The sequence below is a fragment of the Triplophysa rosa genome, linkage group LG18 (genome assembly GCF_024868665.1).
Source record: "Triplophysa rosa linkage group LG18, Trosa_1v2, whole genome shotgun sequence".
NCBI classification, from domain to species: domain Eukaryota; kingdom Metazoa; phylum Chordata; class Actinopteri; order Cypriniformes; family Nemacheilidae; genus Triplophysa; species Triplophysa rosa.
Window position 1 is genome coordinate 10,129,548 of NC_079907.1, and position 21,131 is coordinate 10,150,678.

The following is a 21,131-nucleotide window of genomic DNA, read 5'->3' on the forward strand; positions in this document are numbered from 1 at the left end:
GTTTTCTAATTTGCTTATATTTTTTTATTTTGCTAGCGATGTTTATTATTTTACTTTTATGTATTATTTTTTAACCTTTTTATACGCAAGTTTTATTTAATTTACTTTTTATGAGTTGGTTGGATGTCAGGTAGGCTATAACATACGATCTTTACTACAAGAATTGTACTTTTGGGCCTCTTGTTTTCCGTATATTTTTATTCTGAAAGAAAGAAAGAAAGAAAGAAAGAAAGAAAGAAAGAAAGAAAGAAAGAAAGAAAGAAAGAAAGAAAGAAAGAAAGAAAGAAAGAAGAGGAAATTACCAGCCTCGTTCAAATAAAAAACTGTAAGCTACTTTCTCTATAACTCGATTTTCTGGAAATTTGATTTATGTATTATTCCGTCAGTACAATACCACTATAACTTTGTCAACTATAGCACTACTACTAATAGCAATAAAAGAGAAAAAGAAGACAACGAGTTATAGAAAATAATATTTTACCGTTTTTAGTGTTTATGTGTACTTTCTCTGTAAACATGACAAATAAACCTTGTGCATATACAAACTTTTTAAAAATATAGAAAAAACACCAGACGGAAACAACGAAACTACGGACAGAATATGTGATTTTCAACGTTTTTAACCCAAAGCGTCACAGTGCTAACTCACTTAATAACCAAATAATACGCTGATAGTCATTATATTAAATTATATTTATTTGCATAAAAGTGACCCATAACACTGTGTTTTCAGCGCCATTAACCCATTTACAGTATAAAAACGAGCAGAATGAATTGACACTTAAAATCTCGAAGCACTTAACAGACAATTACACACGATTTATGGACACAACATAAAGAAAATTGCAGGAAAAAGAGTGGCGTAATTGCGATATTATACAAGCATATATCTAGACAAGCCTAGATCTAAGGAAAACGTCGAATAAGACATGGACAATTCAATATAAATCTCGAGATAAAATTAGTATGAACATCTGCTGTCAAGTAAAAGATGGGGGGAATAAAGGTGCTTTTGACTTCAACGATTGTCTGATAAACACAAAATAACAAAATTGCCTCTCAGGTTCACTCATTTCATTGGAAACGGCAACGAGTTCTACTCTCTTAGACTCCACTTCATAAATGCCTCAATAAAAATGTAAAATATTCACAAATGAACATGCAAAATGGTCGTAGGCCTGGGAAATGAAAGGAAAGGTCCGTTGAAGCGCTGGAAAAACAGCATGCTTTTCTCCTTTTGTTGAACATTATGTGGCAAAATGGCCGGCCCCTTGTTGCCCATTTTATCACAAGTTCATTTTTCTCTGGGCAAAAATGTTCCATATGCCTGACGGTGAATCATACGTCAAAATCAGAGTCACTGTCTGTAACTGAAAGAATGGTCCCGGCGTCGCCTCGTTCATTCATACTGGAGACGCTGGTAGTGGGGCTGGCGGCCGCACACGGAGACTCGGCCGAGCTGTGCGGTGTGCACCCGGACTCTGACATGGAGCGCAGACCGCTTTGACCCAGTCCGTGATGCTGGAGCCTAAAATACAAATATATTAATTAGAATATTATTTTTGCAATACAACAATAAAATAACTATACCTATATCACATATAGGCTATTCTTCAAATTAAACGGCACACAACGTTTACATTCATCCCTTCTACTGCTTCTATATAAACCTGAATTATGGTAAATTAGGAGACATAAAATCGAACAACGGGGGCTTTTATTTTAAATGTGGTTGTTTCTTTTCTTGATAAATTTGTATTCTGGTGAGCTCTAGAACAGAAAAATGTAAATATTTAATAAATCAAGTTAATTTAATCAGTCTAAATTACATAATTGTTGGATTTTGTAAATATGTTTTAGATTTAAAGAAAATTACGTCGTATTAAGTATGTCAAATAAAGATATAAATTTTAGGATACTTCTAACGAAAATATTTGAGGTTTTTTTGTTATTTTTTGCAGCGGTGAGCTAACATTGTCATCTTTGACAACAAATAAAACTGTACACTACGGACTTATTATAAATATGGCAGAATGTTTTTTATGTAGAAAGCTTTTACTACTTTAAGCCCAAGAAGTGGCTGAAATTGTTAAGACTACAAAACCTAAATTCATTTTCTTATTCATTTCTAATGAATAAAATAAATTAAAAATTGTTTTCACAAAATCGAATACAAACATATTCTGTGATATAGTGCCAGTAATTGTTCATTACAGGCATTTATAAATTCTTTGTGTAAATAGATTTGTGTTTTATTGTAAATCCACCCTATTTTAATTTAAATCATTAAACTGACCTGTTTTTTGCAGCTGCTGCTCTGTCTCTTTGCCTTCGATTTTTAAACCAATTGCCCACCTGAGTGGGAGTCAGTCCAGTAGCTTGTGCCAGTTCCCTTTTCTTGCTCGGATTTGGGTAAGGATCCTGTAGGTACCACTCCCTCAACAAGCCGCGAGTTCGCTCCTTGAAACAGTGCGTCTTCTGTTCGCCATCCCAGATGGTCCGTGGCAAAGGAAACTTCTTGCGGACCCGGTATTTATCAACGGGTCCGAGAGGGCGACCGCGCAGCTTCTCGGCCTCTTGGTAGTGCGCTTCCAGCCACATCGCTTGGAGCTTCCCATGAGAGTCTTTGGTGAACTTGTGATTTTCCAAGATGTGATACAATTCACGAAAGCTTCCAGTGTGATACGCGACCACCGCTCTTGCTCGTTGGATCGACTCGTGCTTGTTGATGGCATCGCAAGCTCCGGGCGCCACGGGCAAGGACCAAAGAAAACGTCCGAGTCTCTCGATGTCCCCTGTTTCTTCCAGCGTCTCGCACACGCTGGCCACCTGTTCCGCCGAGAAGTTTAGGGTGGGTAGTTGAAACATTGGTAAGTCCTCCGGGGACCTCGCTCTGGGAATGGTGCCCGCCAGAAGCAGAGGGCGATCCGCGAAATTGGGCAAAAAAAGATGCGAGGGATAAAGCTCTAAAGGAGATCGGAAAACCATGGAGTAGCTGAAGAGAGACAAACAGATGGGAAAAGTCGCGCGTTTGCGCTGCGATCTGTGCAGTGCCACTGAACCAGTAATATCTACCCTTAATCAACTTCGAGTGCAACGTAGAAACATTTTGTTTCGCTTTTCTATTGGTCTTCCTGGTGTCGTGCTGTGGTTGTCATGGCAGCCCTGCCAATCACTGTCAAGCATGCCCGTCATTAGCGAGTGCGCACTGCCCCACTGCACATTCGCCTCGCGCAGAGCTTTATCGTCGCTCCAATCAGAACTGGCCACTCACTGCGGGATGTTTTTAAGCAGGCGAATGGTGCGCCGGTTCACTCGACGGTAGGAGGATTAATAGGTGGAATATTGCTTTATTACTGCGAAGGGCTTAATATTGCTGAAGGCGAAAATCTTAACTACGCGGAAGTTAAAGTTTGCGAGCTAGGCAACAAATAAAGAAAACGTGGTATGGTTATTTACTAAATATTTCTATAATGTAAAGAGGGAGAGAATTAAATTTGCGTATGAAAGATACATTTGCAGGGAAAAGATACATTGCAGCTGTCATTCACTTTTTCCCACGGACAAAGACAGACAAAGGCGTACTGGATAAATGAAAAACTATTTACGCCAAAAAGTTTTTAAATATTATAGCATTGTAGCCTAAAGGAACATTTTTACTTGATGCTAAAATGACGTTTGCATTAAACAATTTTAAGCCCTCTAAGAATGCCTTTGTTCAACATGCAATTGTTAAGATAATACTTTAACATTTACACATGCGATATTTTTGGCAACGCTTATTCCGCGTAATTATCATCATTACTGTTATTTTGCCTCCTTATCATTTTAAAAGGCAAGATAAAATGTCAATAGGAAACAAGATCGGCTTGTTAGGCTTGAGTCAAATAACATTCTTTCACAAAGCCCTTTGTTTGCACAAAGCGTGTAATTAATGCCACAAACAAGTTAATTCACTTGGCCTAATTGTCTGTTTATCCTGGGGCTTAGCGCTTAATGGCCTTCTCTCCAGTGGATACACTACTGTCTAAGATTAAAGATTAATGTGTACAGTTAAAGGCGGCCATGTCTTCGGATTTGTTATTTGTCATTAATTGGATATTTGCAAAAACTGTCACTATAAAATAACATGGAACGGTTTGAATAAACGGCATTGCTCCAAGGCAAGATTTAAACATACAGGTGTTGGCATGCAAACAAAAGCACTAATCTTGCTTCCCGTAGACAAGTAACGAGGCGGCTTTGTTAATCAGGATTAGTTAATTGTTTGAATACCGTGTTCACTGCAAATATGAACCTTTATTTGCACAAGAACTGAGCAGAAAAAATATCCACGGGGGCGGATAATTTAGATGATCACTGCAACTTTACAATAGTAATAGACTATGTCTTAAATAAGCAGCCTACCAAATAATTAAAGCTGTAATCATTTTCATTTACGTTATTTTAAACCTGTTTTACACACAACTGCAGGCATAGCTATTTTAAATATTTTACATATTTAACAATGATGCGCTATAATTCTAAATTCTAAATTAAAGTATTGCAACAAAATGTTATTCTGTATTTGAAAATAACATATCTGCTGATAAACCGACATCATTCATGAGCTGAATTAAATGACCTTGACTTGATAGCGGTCAAGGGGGGGTCAAGGGGACAGCCAGATACATTTGACTTCATTAGGATCAGAGGAAAACTAAAACCTTAAAATCCTCATTAGTCCAAGAGTCAAAATCACTTATTAAAGTTACAGATAACAGGATACAAAATTAATCTGCGATTACGTTTGGATTTTTGACGCTGGATAAATCTTAACAATCCATCAGTTTAGGGCGTGGGTTCTGATTCAAAATTAAAAAATAAAAATAAAAACGAAAGCTATTTCCCAAAAAACTTGTCTATCATGAGTGAGTTGCGACGGTCGAATACCATTTTCGTTGAAGCGTATTTTTTCTCTGCGGATCAATACGGCAGTGTCTGGAGAGGCTAACCTCCATCATGCAACAAGTCCTCCGTTACACCGAGATTTTAGCTCTGAAGACGGGGAGGAGGCTGAGCCAGATTCAGTCATTCAAGAATAATCTGCAACCATTGCTTTCCCGCTCAACAAAATCACATCTACAGTAAACCATAATAACAAATAGGCCTACTTACGAATTTTAAATTAAACTATTTAAATGGTTGTTATTTATTCAAACGCAGTAATAAAATTATTTTTATTTACAGTATGCGCATATTACTGTAATCATTACCTTTAAAAAAAGATCAGTAATATTTAGTGGCTACCATTTAAATATGTTTTTTAATAATGTAAGATACTACCAAAACTATAATGCACACATAACTTGTATGTATTTGTGAGTGTATTAAAATTGAGGAGAAATGAGTTACAAGGGATATCAAAACTCACGTCCCCCTTTTTTGTCCAAGCATATTTTAGATACCTCATGCATATTTAATTAACGACGGTAGTGTGTTAATACTCTTCCACAGAGCAGATGTGGAGCCGTCTGAATGACTTGCTGTGCCGGATATGAAGACATTACCTGAGCACTAAATTAATGATTCATATTGGACAGCTGTCTACAGCCACCAACCATATTCATCAGTCCGTATTTAAAATATTTATTGAATTTAATTATATCTGCCCTGCTAGCTTTACCAGAATCCACTCACGTCTGCAAAATATGTCTGCCGCGCACTACCAGGCGCGTGCGCGCGGTTGTAAAACCGTGATCAAAAACGGTTGCCACATTACTTAAGGCCTGCCTTAGTGTAAAACAGCTATGCAAAGTAAGCATTAGCGATAATGAGGTATATGATATTGAATAAAGCCCCCTCTGTCAATTGTGGCTGCCACTTACAGAAACATATAGCTCATCCTTTCTGAAGTGAGATTTTCTGCAACAGTGGCCTATAAACAAGCGTACGTCATTGGGACAAGGTGCTTAGTGGTACAGTGTTGTTTACCTAGATCCATGTGAGCGTGGTTATAATTTGTTTATTTGTTTATTAATGGTAATGGCCACAAGGAGACATGTGCATCAGGATGTTTTTGTTGTATGTTGTTGAAATCTGTTTTTTAAATGAGTAAAGTAAATATAATGGAATATCCTTTTTTTTTGCACCTGAAACTGAGGCTTCAGACATCATTGTTTCTCAGTGATGAAAGAGCCAAAGGCCTGCCTGTCCTTGCTCTGCAATAGCCTATAGTTTCTCTCACCAACAAACACACACTTTGTAGTCAAGGCCATCTAAGGGAAAACATAGACTGATATTTAAACAGGGGGTCATCATTGTGACATGGATTATGATATGTAATTTCTTAACTTTAATAGAAATCTATGCCATTCAGAACAACTTCTTGTGACTGTCGTGTCTTTACACACTTGAGCCTAAACTTAAAATGCAATAATTCCCGATGCCATCCCCAGGTTTTCGGATATTTAGCACAATTATTGGGAGTGACAACTGCAAATCTCTTTTTAATGATTTATATATTATTTTATAGATTAGTATTGATATGCATATTTTTATGGTGCGGGGAACTTTGGATGGTTACCATTACAATGCACTTAAGTTGTAGTTGAAAACAAGCAATGTACCTGCTGTTAAAAAACAGCTTTACCTAAATATATAATAATGTTTGTTAAGAAAGCATGGTTTGAAATTTTGATGTATAGATTTATATATTTATTTATTATGTAAGATCTAATTTAGCCTGAATGGTTTGCTGTGAAACACCATTCTTATGAAATCTGAGAACAATGAACCTCTTTACAATTTATAATGGAGATGGACCCAAGCATTCCTGTTGTTTGAGAAAAAACAGAGAAACACAAACCTCAGACACAGAGGGAAATGAAAAAGGACCCAATTGGCAGACCCATTCGAGAAATAACTGGTGCTTAATTGTATAGTGGGATATGCCAACAAGGAGGCTAATTGAGTGTTTTGAACAATCTGGAGAACTGTAAAGCGCTCACAACTAATGGAACAATTACAAACTGCTTTTCAATTCATCTGAAGTTTTAAAATTTTCAGCAATGTAACATAACAAAATAAACACTGCTGACCACAAACCGGGGAATAAATCTACCAGTGGTAGCGCAGCAGTCCGACTAAAGGGGTTAATGCCAATTTACAGCGGCAGCAGATGTCACGTCGTGCAAAGCACTAAATCTATGCACGTCGTGATTAAAGATGGGATGTTTACATGGTCACTTTAAAGGCAATATTGCAAAAAGCCTCCAGCTGTGCACAAAGCAAAGCCAATGACAATCACTGCTATCTCCCCACTAAATATACAGTTAAGCGAATATTCGCTTGCTTCATTATAAATGCATTAAATATGCGAAGCTCGGTCAATAATTTGCTTGTTGTGATGGACCCATATCAAGGTGAACTCATAAACCACTCCACAGGTGGAAACGCCACACGCATACTAAAGAGCCGGAGACAGGCAGAATGAGCCAACCTCCATTTTAAAAATGACAATTATCTCATATTATTGCTGCGTGTTGGTTTAGCAAGCAAGTTGAAAAGCATATTGGGTGTCTGTGAACTGTCTCGTGCTGTTTCAGAAAACAGCAATAAAGAGAAAAGGAGTGTAATAATTCTCAATTCAGTGAACAGATCACAGCAGAGCAAGCCTCATTAGGTATCACATAAGAAATTAATCTTAAAAGACAGTTTTGGTTTAAGTGCAGCTCTATCCCTTACTTACATAAAGATTTATCCTTAAATTTAAATGTTTGCTAATTCTAAATCAAATGACATGCATATTTTTACCGGTTTTTACCGTGGTGCTTCACGGCTTTCTCAGTCTATGATTAACATAAGAATAATGCACATAAGTAATGCTATGCAAACTGATTCATGAACCCACTTAAATAAATGTTTTCCTGAAAAAACAAAATTCTTTCATCATTTACTCATCCTCTTGTCATTTTAATATGACTTTCTTTCTTCTGCAGAACACAAAAGAAGATATTTTGAAGAACGTTGGTAACCAAAAACACTGGACCCCATTGACATACGGTGAGACATTTCTCAAAATATCTTCTTTTGTGTTTCAAAAAAGAAAGATTCATACAGGTTTTAAACAATATTAGGGTAAATAAGTGAACTATATTTTTATTTTTGCATGAACTATCCCCCAGAATTTGCAGCTTTTTGATTTGGGGTCACTGTTCAGGATCAGTTAAAGGGATAGTTCACCCCAAAATGAAAATTCTGTCATCATTTACTCCCCCTTTCGACATTTCAAACCTTTTTATCTTCTGCAAAACACAAAAGAAGCTATTTTGTAAAATGTTGGTAAAACTGTGGGTCCCCACTGACTTCTGTTGTTTAGACACAAAACCAATGCATGGTGAGTAAATGATGACAGAATTTTCATTTTGGGGTGAACTATCCCTTTAAGGTCTGTTAAAATATGTATTGTAATACGCATCTAAGTCTGACAGACTGCTCAAGGTTCAGCATCAGAGTATGTTTCTGGTGAAGTCTTGAGACTGGGGGCATGCCTAGAGACGACAACAGGACGGCTATAGCTATAGCTTAGGACAGGCAGGCCGGTGGAGTGCTGGGGGAAACCACAGCCTGGATCTACATGGAAATGCACTTTTCAGACAAGCTGATTCTGTTGAACTGAGGACAAGCGCACCCCAATACCACAACCCATCTGTCAGTCCGGTCCCGGATCTCATAAAATAATGATATGTCCCTATTCAGCCTTCTCTTATAACTGGAGGTGACTTAAAACAAATCATGTCTTTAGTGAACAACATGTGTCATATTGCAGGACAGGACCACAAATGTAAAGATCTTTATATTGTCTGAAGAAGTCAAACTTATAAAACTGATAGTTCTGGGCCCAACAGCCTTTTCAATTGTATGAGTATACTGACACCATGGGCTATTTTGATTTTTGGGATAGTTCACCCCAAAGCAATCTTCTATCATTTATTCACCCTCGCGTCATTCAAAAGCTACACATGACTCTTTATGGAACACAAAAGAATATATTTTGAGAAATGTCTCAATGGTTTTGTGTCTGTACAACGGAAGTCAATGGGGGCCCGTGTTCTTCTTTTTTTGTTCGGCAGAAGAAATAAAGTCATACAGGTTTAAATTAACATAAGGGTGAGTAAAATTATATTGGTAATAAATACATTCTCTGTTCGTTTATATTTTAAATGTTTATATTTTAAATTCCCTCCATAGTAAATCCTCTTATAGCCTCTTATAGGTTTTCAGATGTCATTGTCTATGGAACTCCAATGGCACATCATTAAGTACTGGTTACACCATCTATGCTCAGTGAGTGAAAAGAGATTCTAAACTTGATCTTCTTGTGTCTCATCTGGTTAACACTGAGTATGACAATATTTCAGATTCCTCGTTGTGGGGTCTCGAAGGACATACAGGAGTAAAACCGAAGCCTGCAGAGTCAGGACAAAAGGGGCCTGTGATATACACAGTCTGGGGTGGAGATTTGGGGGTTAGCCCATCATCTTCATATTCAGGCATGCTGTGTAGATCAATATGGAATATGGTAAGCTAACACAACCATTATGGAAGATTATCTGCTTACCTAAACTGAGGCCCATGAATCAATCTCTGTGTAGCTTCTCTCTGATCTTCGGGTTTTAACATCCTTTAAATCGTCATTGCAGACCACCGCAAGCCTGCCTAATGAAAAATATATATTTTTTAAATCAGTAATAAAAGTAACACAGTGACAACATTGAGCTGATTTGTGACAGTCAAAACATTATAGCCTAACACTATGGGTACTTTGAGGGAACTTCTACACTGGCTCAGTCATTTCTCTCTGTGACAACTCAGAATACACTTTTCTGACAACTCCAAGAGGTCACAGGAAGTGACGCCAGCAGAGCCGCCGGCAGCCATGCCGACAGACCCGTAGAATAAGGCAGATCCATGAAAAATTCATCAGACCTTTGCATGGCGGGGGGAGGGCAGAGACAAGACCAGTGAGGGGGTTTAATTTGCCCAGTGTGTCGCGCTGCCATGTCCCACGTTCCTGCACCGCTGTAATTAAAGGGACGAGGCCTACGGAAATTGGCTCGGACCCCGCTGTACAACACAGTCAACCAATCTCTTGTCGGCCTATTCCAAAATCAATTATCTCTGCAAAACAGCTGTAAGGCCCTCACTGCAGCCTCTCGCTCCTGAAGAGAGAAAGACATTTGAAATTCATTACCAAATCAAGCAAAAGGTCTTTTATGTATTAAACAGCATTCGCCCTTAAATTGTTTTTTCCCTCAAATCTGATGAGAATAGTACCCCCGGTTCAGCCTCCCTGTGAGAAAAACCAAGCAGCGAGGGTTGATTGCATCATTATGTTTAAGGAAACAAGAAAACAAAGGATGGGGGGGGTGTGGACGTCCAGTTCAGAAGTTTTGACAGAAGGCTGTCTTGCTTATTTTGATGACCCAGTGTGTTTTATTTCAAACTGCTTCACAGAGAGTAGAAGTTTAAGACTGACCTTGTTGTGCCAGAGTACTCAACCTTCACACTGGGCTGCTCTGACCGATCTTCAGATAGCAGGAGGCAGTTTAAATCATTCTTGATGAAAAGCTTCTCTCGCTAAACTGAACTTTGCCGCTATCCTGCCACATCTGGGTGTGAGTTTACAGTGCAGAAGAACAAGCTGGAGATATGACATAGGAGCAAGGGGCAGGCGGGAAGATAATGAAATATTAAACCGCACAACGAGGTTCAATTTGGCTTCAGTAGGCCGAAATAAAAAATAAAACATTGCATCTGTCTTAGTCTCTCTCACCACAACCTTCTCTAACAAGTCTTTTAATTACCATCTTTTACACCAGCTTCTAGGTCACCAAGTTCTGCTCGGCTAATGTAAATAATTAACCAGTGACCAACTGGGTACATTTCTAGACTGAAGAGAGCCACATGTGTCTATTCTCCCGGATCATGCCGTCGTCGACTCGACGCAGAGCTACGAACAGCCAGCGATCTCAGTGAGAACATTGGCCGCGGAGTGCAGCGCGAGGGAATTCGTCAAGGGCAGCGCGAAGTCAGGGAATGACCCATCGTGTCGAACTATTGCAGGACAAAGAGACGATAACAGACGACTCACAGGGGACATGTCTTCTCTTACTAGTCACAGTTCATCGCACTCTCTGTACTCTAAAGTTGGCCAGGGTGAGGGGGGGCCGACTTTAGCCCGAGGTTCGAATCAGTGAATCACAATTCTAATGTAAACTCTTAAAAGTGTCGGTGGTGGGGAAGGTGGAAAATGACCCACAGGGTTTGCGGTATAGGTTTGTTTTGTGCAGCTGATGCAGAAAGTGGACAGCTTGTCAGCAGTGAAACACAAGGCAAGAATGCCACATATAATCTGGCGAGATATAGATAAATCAATAAAAACAGAGTTGGTATTGGAGCTCTGATCTGAAAGACAGTACGTGTAAGGTGCCTTTAAGAAACATAAATGTGAAACGTCAGCGGTGTCAACAAATAAATAAACTAGATATTTTTATAATATAAAAATAAATTGTAATAAAATGTTGATTATTTTTTACATAAAAATGTTTTACTCAAATATGTTTAATAAAAGAAAAATATTTTTAATAAAAGAAAAATATTTTAAAAAGAAAAATATGTAGAACTGCTCTGAACAACATTTCACATAACTGATGTTAACATATTTATCATAGCTATGTGATTTTCCATAGGTGAGTTAACTTTTATTCTAAAATATGGAAAAACTATGAAAATGTGTCTATACTTTTGAACAGTATTGTATATCAAAGATATACACTGCCGGTCTAAAGTCTTAAAAAGCTATGCTTAAATATCTGAAATTAGATTTGTAGACAAAAATATAATGAGTCAAAGATGCACTTTATTCATTACAAAAACATTTTTTTTAATTTAAAATAAAAAAATATTTTAAATGGATAACTTTGAATAATGAAGAAAAAGCAGTCAATAGCTGTTCAGATAAGATGGAAACATTGTTTAGAGAGCATCTTAAAGTGAGACCTCAAAAAGCTGCTTGAAAAAATGTCAAGAGAACATTTCTGCAAATTTTAAGGTGACCACACTGAAGATGATCAAATATAACAAGCTTAGATTTAGTTTAGATTTTTTACAGTGACAACAAAATGCCCAATGTGTGTTATTAATACTTTTGAGGTTACTATTATTATAAAATTGAAAATATGAATAAGCGAGTAACTGATTAGTGTGTAGTTAAAAAAAGGTCATTTTTAACCCTTGCCAAAAAAGCTCCCGTGAGAACAAGAGACCTAATGGTACTACAAGCACAATACACACACTGTCAAAGACTGAACCCTAAGAGGCCGTTTACACAAGACCGTTTTCAACTAAAAATTGAACTTTTTATGCGTATTGGCTGTCCATTTACACGAAAACAGCGTTTTGGGGGACTGAAAACGGGTACCTTTGAAAACGGGTCTCAAAGTATACGTTTTTGACAACGACGGCATTATCGTTTCCGTGTAAATTCTGAAGGCGGAGTTTTCCAAAAACGATGACGTCATACGTATTGCGCGTTCAGTCTGTAGGCATGCTCGACGCGAGTATTATCACCCAAACAATAATTGCGGTCTCCATGCTGCATGTTTGTGCCGCAAACATGCAGCAAAAAGTAGATTTACTGCACCACTACAACCAGCGGAGACAGTTTTTATATGCACACTTACTGTAAACACACATAAACGCCGACAAACAGTGTATGCAGATGTGCGCAAGCATGTAAGGTTTCTTTATAGCGCAACACCACATCCACTGGCCTGGCATGCATAATACATCGTTTTTATTCGTTTTCCCGCGGATCCATGTAAATGCAGATCGTTTTGATAACTTTGTCGTGTGTACGTGAAACTCTCAAAGGAAAAACTTTTCCGTTTTTTATCGTGTAAACGTACTCTAAATGTTAACTGTAAGACCTGTTATTTCCAACTAGCGTAAACATATCAGCAGTCAACGCCCTACAGCTGATGCAAATAAGCCCCTGGATCAATTAGTCCTGAATGAGTCTCCTTTAGTAATGTTAATGGCACACTCATTGACACAGTGTTATCTGTGTTGTTAGAGGGCAGCCCTGCAGCTCTTGGGTGCAGGTGCCTCTTGCTGGAGGACCCAGAAGGACACAATTCAGATGTTACTATTGGCGATCTGTGTGACAAACTTTTCTAGCATTATATCATTTCCCCAAGCTCTTTCTGTGAGCATGGGAGAAGGTGGACAAGGCGATATGTTGCCATTCTATTTTAAGTTTGCGCATATGTTTGTTGGCTCTTTTTGTCTCGGCTGAGAACCCTGAGAGCCCTTGAGCAAATCCTCCAGATGGAGCAAGAATAACTTCCCAGACTTTTGTCCCATCGTGCTTTGTTATGGACGGCCAAATTACGCTTGTCACAGATACTTGAGACACGCATCTTGTGTGGCAGCAAACACTGGAGCCTGCGAGTACTTTAGCTGACCACCATTTATTTAGGAATCTTTTATACAGTACGTACAGGCAGCACATTATTACGTTGGTGTGCAAACAAAGGAAGTCTTGCCAGTTGACCGTCTTATATACAATCACATTCTAATAGACAGAGCATACAATTACTCTACATACATATACGTTTAACTAGTGGTATTAAAATATTTACAGTAGAAAGTTCTGATACAGCAGTAAGAGCACAAAGCCAGCGTAGTAAAGGGAGGCCAATAGGAAACTGGTCTTTGACCCCACAACTGATGTGTTTCACTTTCATCAAGTCTTGGTAAAGCCATCCAGAACCTTACAACAGAACAATCGAGCGTCCACATCAAGTGTAATGTGCATTGCAGCCATACACTATACATTTCAAAGAGTATCTCTATATCTACAGTACAAGGACAACTTATGTTACTGAGATCCTTTTCAAGTTTAGGTGTACAATACATTTTTATGGCCATAATATGCAGGACTATTAGAATATATGTTGTATAGAGTATGTTGGAATTATGCATGAGTTATGCTGAATATCCTCCCCACAACCCCAGAGTAGCTAGTTCATAACGTTCCATTACAAACACCAACAATGTCACTAAAACGCATAAATTATGTTCAATATTAATCAGGTTACATTAGCAAGTGATCTTGCCGTTCTCAAGCACATGGAGTCTAATGGATTTTCTGTGTTCTTCAAACACACTGATCAGGTGCAAAGTGACAAAATCAGGTGAACTTTTATTGTTTTAGAGGGAAAGAGATAGTGGAGAGGTGTTGTGAACCATTGTTTGGACAGGATTATTATTAATAGTAATAATAATTAATGCAAAAAATGCATTTGATTAATAGGCACCTTTCATGACACTGAAGGACACTTTACAAAGTACAAAAAAACAATAAACTTTAAACAGGAAACACCCAGTACAGCCTAGTACACAATACAGTTAAATAAAAAGGCTGACTAAACAAATGAGTTTTAAGATGAGATTTTAAAAACCACAAGACTAGAAATAGATTGGATAAATATTATTAAATGATAGCATTTAGCAGATGCTTTTATCCAAAATGACTTACAAAAGTGAGGAAAACAAAAAAGAGATTCATCATAGGAAGTGCTATAACAAGTCACCAGGCTTCAACCATGTTAGACAATGTGTTGAGGGAGAGAGAAAGGGTCAGAGATGTTTTTTAAAGAAGCGCATTGAACACATTCCTGATAAGAATTCACATAAAAAAGGGCTTTTTTAAAATATTGTTAGGGATGCAACTGACCAGACGGGTTTGGAAAATCATTCCAATGTATAATGTGTAAATACGGAAGTCTGGAAATCTGTCCTCTTCGAGAATTACTGCACCCCAAAAAGGGCTCCTTCACCCCTAAAAACCAGTACATTGAATCGAAGAATCTTAAATAAAATAAATTCACAAACAAATCCCGTCTGAGTAGTGTAAATAATGCGTTTCTCTACAAAGCGCATTGTTTTCACACAAACCCCAGACATCTAGACATACAAAAAAAGGGGTCACTCTACTTCTTGAAATACTCTCACAAAGCAGCTCTCACCTGGGTCTGCAGTGCAAGGGAAGCTGTTTATAAATAGCCAGGTATCCTGAAGGCTTTGACACATTGTATAAAAGTTTAATCAGTAGAGAGAAGTTGAGGTGAAGGACAAAAGTAGAAATGAAAAGTAGCCAAGATGACGAGATCCGGATTTAAGTGTATGAGCCCACTCCACATAACATCATACAATACATTCCTATATTAACAATAAGTATTTGTGGCATATGTCGAGTACCAGAGAAATACATTTGGGCTTATCCATCAGTTTATTAAAAAAAAGCAGAAATTGCGGTTATAGTAAGGCACACGATGGAAGTAAGGTTTAAAAGCAGAAATGTGACAATCAATGGGTTTGCACTAATTTATCAGTAAAATCCTTTAATGCCATTATTCGAGCTGTAAAATGGTAGTTCTTTTTGAGGTGGGTCTACTTTTCCAATTTTTCAAACTTCTGCACGTGTTGCTGCAGTTATTCCTGTGAATGGAGTTTGAAACGCACACACAATTGTTATGTAGACGTTAAGTGTTTCTCTGTGAATAGTGACGAGTGAGATGTCACTTCCACCTACACAAAAGGTAATTCCTGTACCTCCCAACACAAGCTCAAGAATAAGACAATAATGATATTACCAATTAGCCACACATGTCAAATGTCAGCGTCACGTTTCGTTGTTTTGTTTGCGCAGCGCTAATAATGGAAACATCTGCTCATGGTGCATTTGAACCTGGGTCTTTATCTCCTGCCAACAGCAGATTGAGTGAACCGACCCAGTCTACTCACAGCCCACGTCCTATTGATTCTCCTAAAACCCTTAACAATGGTATTTTCACGACGGTTTATTCTGTAGTAATGCAGATATGCCAGCCAGAATTAAAGTAGGCCAAACAAACGCGGCGGGTGCTAGCTAATTGTGCTGCGAGATTGTGTGTGCGCGAGAAACAAATGAGAGGTTCAATTTGATATAACCCGCGGCTTTTCCGTCAGGCATCTCGCTAAGTCCTTTCAAGTCTTTGTGAGGAAATAATTGATTTGCGGATGTGCCTCGGGGTGTGTAAAAAACGTATTATGATATTTGTCGAATAATAGCAAATAATCACTTGCGGGAGGGAGGGCTGGTTAATGGATTACTGACTAATGGAGAAAAGTGATTGACAGTTGTGTCAAGTCGACAAATTTAGCTTGTTTGATTACTTATTCCGCCGAGGTGAAATTCAGCTGATGCTAAATATTTATAGCCTCGGCTATGTGCTTCATTGAGATATGCGTTTACTTGAGCAATGCGCCATGCGGAATAAGTGTTTGGTCAATATGGACTCTTCTACTAATCCTCGTTTTTTTCCAAACTTGCAGCTGCTCATTTCTAGAGTCATACCTACAGTAATGATGTCTGGCCTAATCTGAACAGAGAGACAGCAGAGAGGATATTGAACAGTGGAAAGGTTAATCACCACAGCCTGGTTAGCCAGGGAAGACAAGCTAATTCCTCCGAAAGGCAAATGGCACACGGCTCTATCTGAGCGCAGATAAGCAGTGTTAATACACAGGCAGAATGGGGGCTCAAGGGCTCAGGCTCTGTTATCGGCAAGCCCTGAGACAGGGCAACCTGGAAAGAGCCCAGCCCCTGCCCTGAGCACAAAAAAACCCTCAGACAGCCTCTCAAGCAGAACTATCACAAAACCCTGACCCCCAAAACCACCCCTCATCGGGCCGTACTCATTTACACCATAACCTCCACTGCAGAATCCGCCTGAATCCAACCCCCATTTTCCCACCCAAGCACAGCCCCCCAAAACGGGCCTATTGGGGGGGCACAGCTAATTGGAAGATCAGGAGAAGGCGTTAAAAGATAAGATATATTGGCAGCTTGCCTGAAGTGTGGATCAGCAGAACAACAGAAAACTATCTAGTTCTGTGACGCAACTTAGTAGCCGACCAGCAAACACGGGCTAGTCAGCTAAACAAAAATTGGCATGTGATTCTACATAAGCAAGCAGAATTTAAAGCTTATAATGACAAATGTATACAAAATCTCTTTCGCTCTAATTTCCCTGCTCACTCTCTCCTGAGGTCACACAAATACACACATCTGAAACTCATCAGCCATTGTTTCTTAATGTGGTATGAAATCCCATTTTCTGGTGTATGCAAATTCCTAACCCCCCATCGGATAAGCCCGGTCTTACATGTAACGCTCTTTCATTCAGCATGTTGCGGTGTCATTGTGAAGGTACGTCTGCTGCCCCCCAACAGCGTCTTGTAAAACGGATGTCTTTCCCTTTCTTAATAAAAACAAGTACAACAAAACTCTATTATCAAACAGATTAAATTGCAACTTAAAACCGAACGTAACACGTCACCTTATTTTTCCTATTTAATAATTCCTTATAATTCCTTATTAGGCCTTTCCAGTGGCAAGTGAGAGGTGGAGGAGGTCAAATTGTTTACGGCGGGAGCGTTAAACAATTAGCCGTCCCTGAATAATGGTAAATATACAATAAGCAGTGGCTAATTAGAAAATCTGAATGAATGAATCTGAATGAATCACAAATGCTTGAAGGCCAGATACAGTTTGTCAAAAGACACATTTCTGCTCACATACCTCAACGTCTGCTGCTAACTTGATTAATAAGGAAAAGATTGAAGGGGGGACGTTCGCACAATCGCGGGGTCAATGAAGTTGTACTTCTCCCCTCGGAAGACTGTTAATTTGCCAGAGGAAGCGCTGATGGGACCTTTCAACGCAATGTTTTTCTTTCAAGGCTCCACCTCTCTTTTTCTTGCAGACCTCCCGTTACAGATCTGGAGTGGTGAAATCCAAAGGGGCCAAAACAGAGAGAGAGAAAGCCATCGGTAATGATCCACTTCACATGGGCATTTATGAGCAGAGGGAAAAAGGGGGCGAGAGAGACCGGCGAGCACGTCGGGAGGAAGGGGGAGAGCTGATTTTGGGACCCTGAGAAAGACAGGCTCGACAAAGCCTGACGGTGGAGAGCCGAGTTTAAGGGCCCCTGGCGGGCCCCTCGCTGCAATGGGCCACTTAACACAAGAGCACCTCTCTCACCTGCCAGGCAAACAGTACAGCCTGCACGCTCACTGTTTACTACCAGCAACCCTCAAACCCACTCTGGACTCATCTGCCCCAATTTAGCCACACTGAGGTGCTGCTAAATATTTGACCCGCTCGAACAAAAGGGTGACAAATACTGGGCAAAACACAAGGGGCACAAAGAGGTATGAAGCAAGCGTGAGTAATCCGCAAATGGCGTGGTGAGCAAAGGGTTTGCGAAATTAAACAATGCGTCATGACGTGTTATGTTTAGTGAAGAACAATGTACAAAAATAAATACAAGCTGAGAAAAGTATGATATAAAATTAGCCATGGCAAGGAGTCGTTTAGCTCATAATTTGACCAGTTTCACAAACAAATAAAAATTTGTTAATGGAAGAAAGAAAATTACTGTAAATAGCAGCAGTATTGTACTGAGACTGTATTTGGTTGACGTTCTTAAACTCGTGTGTGTTCAGAGGAAGTGACTAACATAAAGCAAACCGCATCTCACATTCTCAAAGACAACTGAAGCCTGATACGCCCGGAATACAAACAATGCCGAAAAAGAACGCATCTCTTTAAGATATGAAGAAATGCCTGCTCCACCCTTTAGCCCCTCTCCATCCCAGCTCTTTCTGCCATTTGGACAATGACTTCCTGCTTCCAAATTAACCACCATTCTGACCCAAGAGGCCCCAGTCTCCATTGAGTGGCCCTCTAAGCCCCCCAAAAGTTACCCCAATTTCCGCTTTGCTTTTGTGCTCTGTTTGGTCAGACTGAAAAGCTCAGTTAGGGCATTGTTGCCGAGTGGGACTGAGAGAGGGAGAGACATTGTATAACATGACCCTTTAAGGTGGTTCCGATTGTTGGAAGCAGCATGGGTCTGAACCCCGAGGACACAGCCCAGGATATGACCCATAACTTTCCAAGGGAGAGGCTGGACACGGTAATGAGTACTTCTGTACAGGAAGTAGTTAAACGCGTATCTCTGGCTCCCGATTAAACCTTTAAACCCCTCCTTTTTTTGTACACTCGGCTGTTTAAGGAATTTGAAATCAAGTGCCTTTGTGTAAGTCATAACACAATCAGTGACAATTCAATTGTGGAAGGTGTCACGCATACAATAATAAAGTCGGACTGATTGACTGATGGGGAATTTTACAGTTCATTATCCAATCAGGCGTCGTCGTCGTGATGGCTGCTTGTCACTCGGGGAACTCTCCTGGCGGGGGCAGATGTCACTCCGATGCTGTTAAGATGACAAGTGCCGTAGGACAGCGCGGAGAGACTGACATTTTCCCTTCCCTCCCTCTGATGAATGGAACGGGGAAAGAAAGCAAAAGCGAGCGGAACAAGAGGATACGGAACTGGATGAAGAGGGAGGACATCGTGTGACAAGCTGCATTTTGGCATTTGAATTAAACCCCAGACGTAAGACAAAGAAAATAACACAGTCTGACAGCGTTATCGTCCTGTTTATACTCCTCTAGTTATACCGGCTGGATTGAACGACTGCGTTACAGGTCGCGTATTATCCCACTATTGAAACACTCTTATCGCTGTTCTGTTGAGACAGAAAATATGAGGAAGGACTGAATACGAGGAGAAAGGGATCGAATCAGCGTAAAGGGAACAAAAAGACGATAAAAAGGGGAACAAGTTCAAACTCTGACATATAGAATGGAATATTTGAAAGCATGCCAAACACAAACAGGTAAAACTAGAAAAGCAGGAAAAGGGAAACCGAGGAAAAGAGACTAACTCTCTCTCTCTCTCTCAGAGCGAGAGAGAGAGAGAGAGAGAGAGAGAGAGAGAGAGAGAGAGAGAGAGAGAGAGAGAGAGCGATCTCTATCTACTCAGAGTGAGGGCCCCATTAACTTGACCACATGCCCTTTGCACACAAAGGCTACAGCAGCCCTCAACTCCTCCTATCCAATTATGTGTGATTAGGCTGAGTGTGCTGTGTCAAGATGGAGGCTAACAGAAAGGACGTGTCACTCTCTATTTCTTTTTCCTATATAGCTCTCTCTCTCTCTCACACACACGCTCAAAACCACGCAGTCACACACACCGCTGCATTCACAATGCAGGCTCTACCTCAATAACCAAACCCCTCTCCAAAAGATACTTCACCCACAAACAACAACAGGTGAACGTAACGGTCGTCCCCGCCTCGCACTTGCCGCGGTTACCATGGACGGCCTTGCTATTTAGCGATGCGGGCCCTTGTGTTGATTCACTGGTGACTCAAGCGTTCAAGCTGAATGTTTTTTTCAGAGATAGAGAAGGCGGGGAGGACGCTCAATTAGCAGCCTCGTTAGAGGTAGTGATTAGCGAGGTCTCGGCGCGGAGAGCGGACCCCTGGGGCCCGAGCAGAACCACCGCCACTTCAGCGCCGTCGCCGCAGGAACCCCCAGCGTGTCCCACAAACCCCAGATGATAACAGGCAACTTTTGTTATGCAACTGTTTCTGGTAATTATCAAGGCAAGGGCTGAAACGATATGCTATTATTGAAGCAGGAGGAAAAAACATTGCCATCGTAGGTTACGAGGGAGAAAGATTAGCCACCCAGAAAATTAAAGACTTAAGCAAATGGAAAAAAACTGATAAAACCCCACAATCTGTTTATCGAAGGAGAAGCAGAAACAACATCAGAAAAAAACAACATCAGACAAAAGTTTCAAAAGGGAGAAGGGAGAGAAAATGTGTCGTATAACTATGCAGAGAAACATGGGGGAACGGGGAGGGGTGGTGCAATATTAAAATTCATGACTCTCTCTGCAGCATTTGTATAAGAAAAAGATTAAGTGGGGCCCGGGTGGAGAAAGAAGCAGCATTATCAGCTTCTCTCCTGCACGAGCGGCTCGCTTCTGTGCTGAGACTGGAGTTTTAAGAGGATAACTGCCCTTGTGAACCGTGTGCCTGTGGACACCACACAGCTGTCTCTGTCTGCACTCATATCCCGCTCCATGCTTCACAGACATTGCATCACTCCCTGGGGATATGAAA

The 21,131-nt window shown here is 40.0% G+C and overlaps 1 protein-coding gene across 2 annotated transcripts; it reads right to left on the minus strand.

Annotated features, from left to right (window-relative positions):
- Positions 1-578: 578 nt before the first annotated feature.
- six3b (SIX homeobox 3b) lies at positions 579-9,665 on the minus strand. Of its 2 annotated transcripts, none has more exons than XM_057357912.1 (3): positions 9,602-9,665; positions 2,356-2,995; positions 579-1,528 (listed from the first exon to the last, which is right to left on the minus strand). In XM_057357912.1, exons 1-3 carry the CDS (start codon positions 9,661-9,663, stop codon positions 1,400-1,402), a joined length of 831 nt encoding a protein of 276 aa, XP_057213895.1. In that variant the 5' UTR covers positions 9,664-9,665; the 3' UTR covers positions 579-1,399. The 2 variants fall into 2 exon arrangements, with proteins under 2 accessions (XP_057213895.1, XP_057213894.1); XM_057357911.1 differs by having other exon boundaries at positions 581-1,528; positions 2,297-2,995.
- Positions 9,666-21,131: the final 11,466 nt, after the last annotated feature.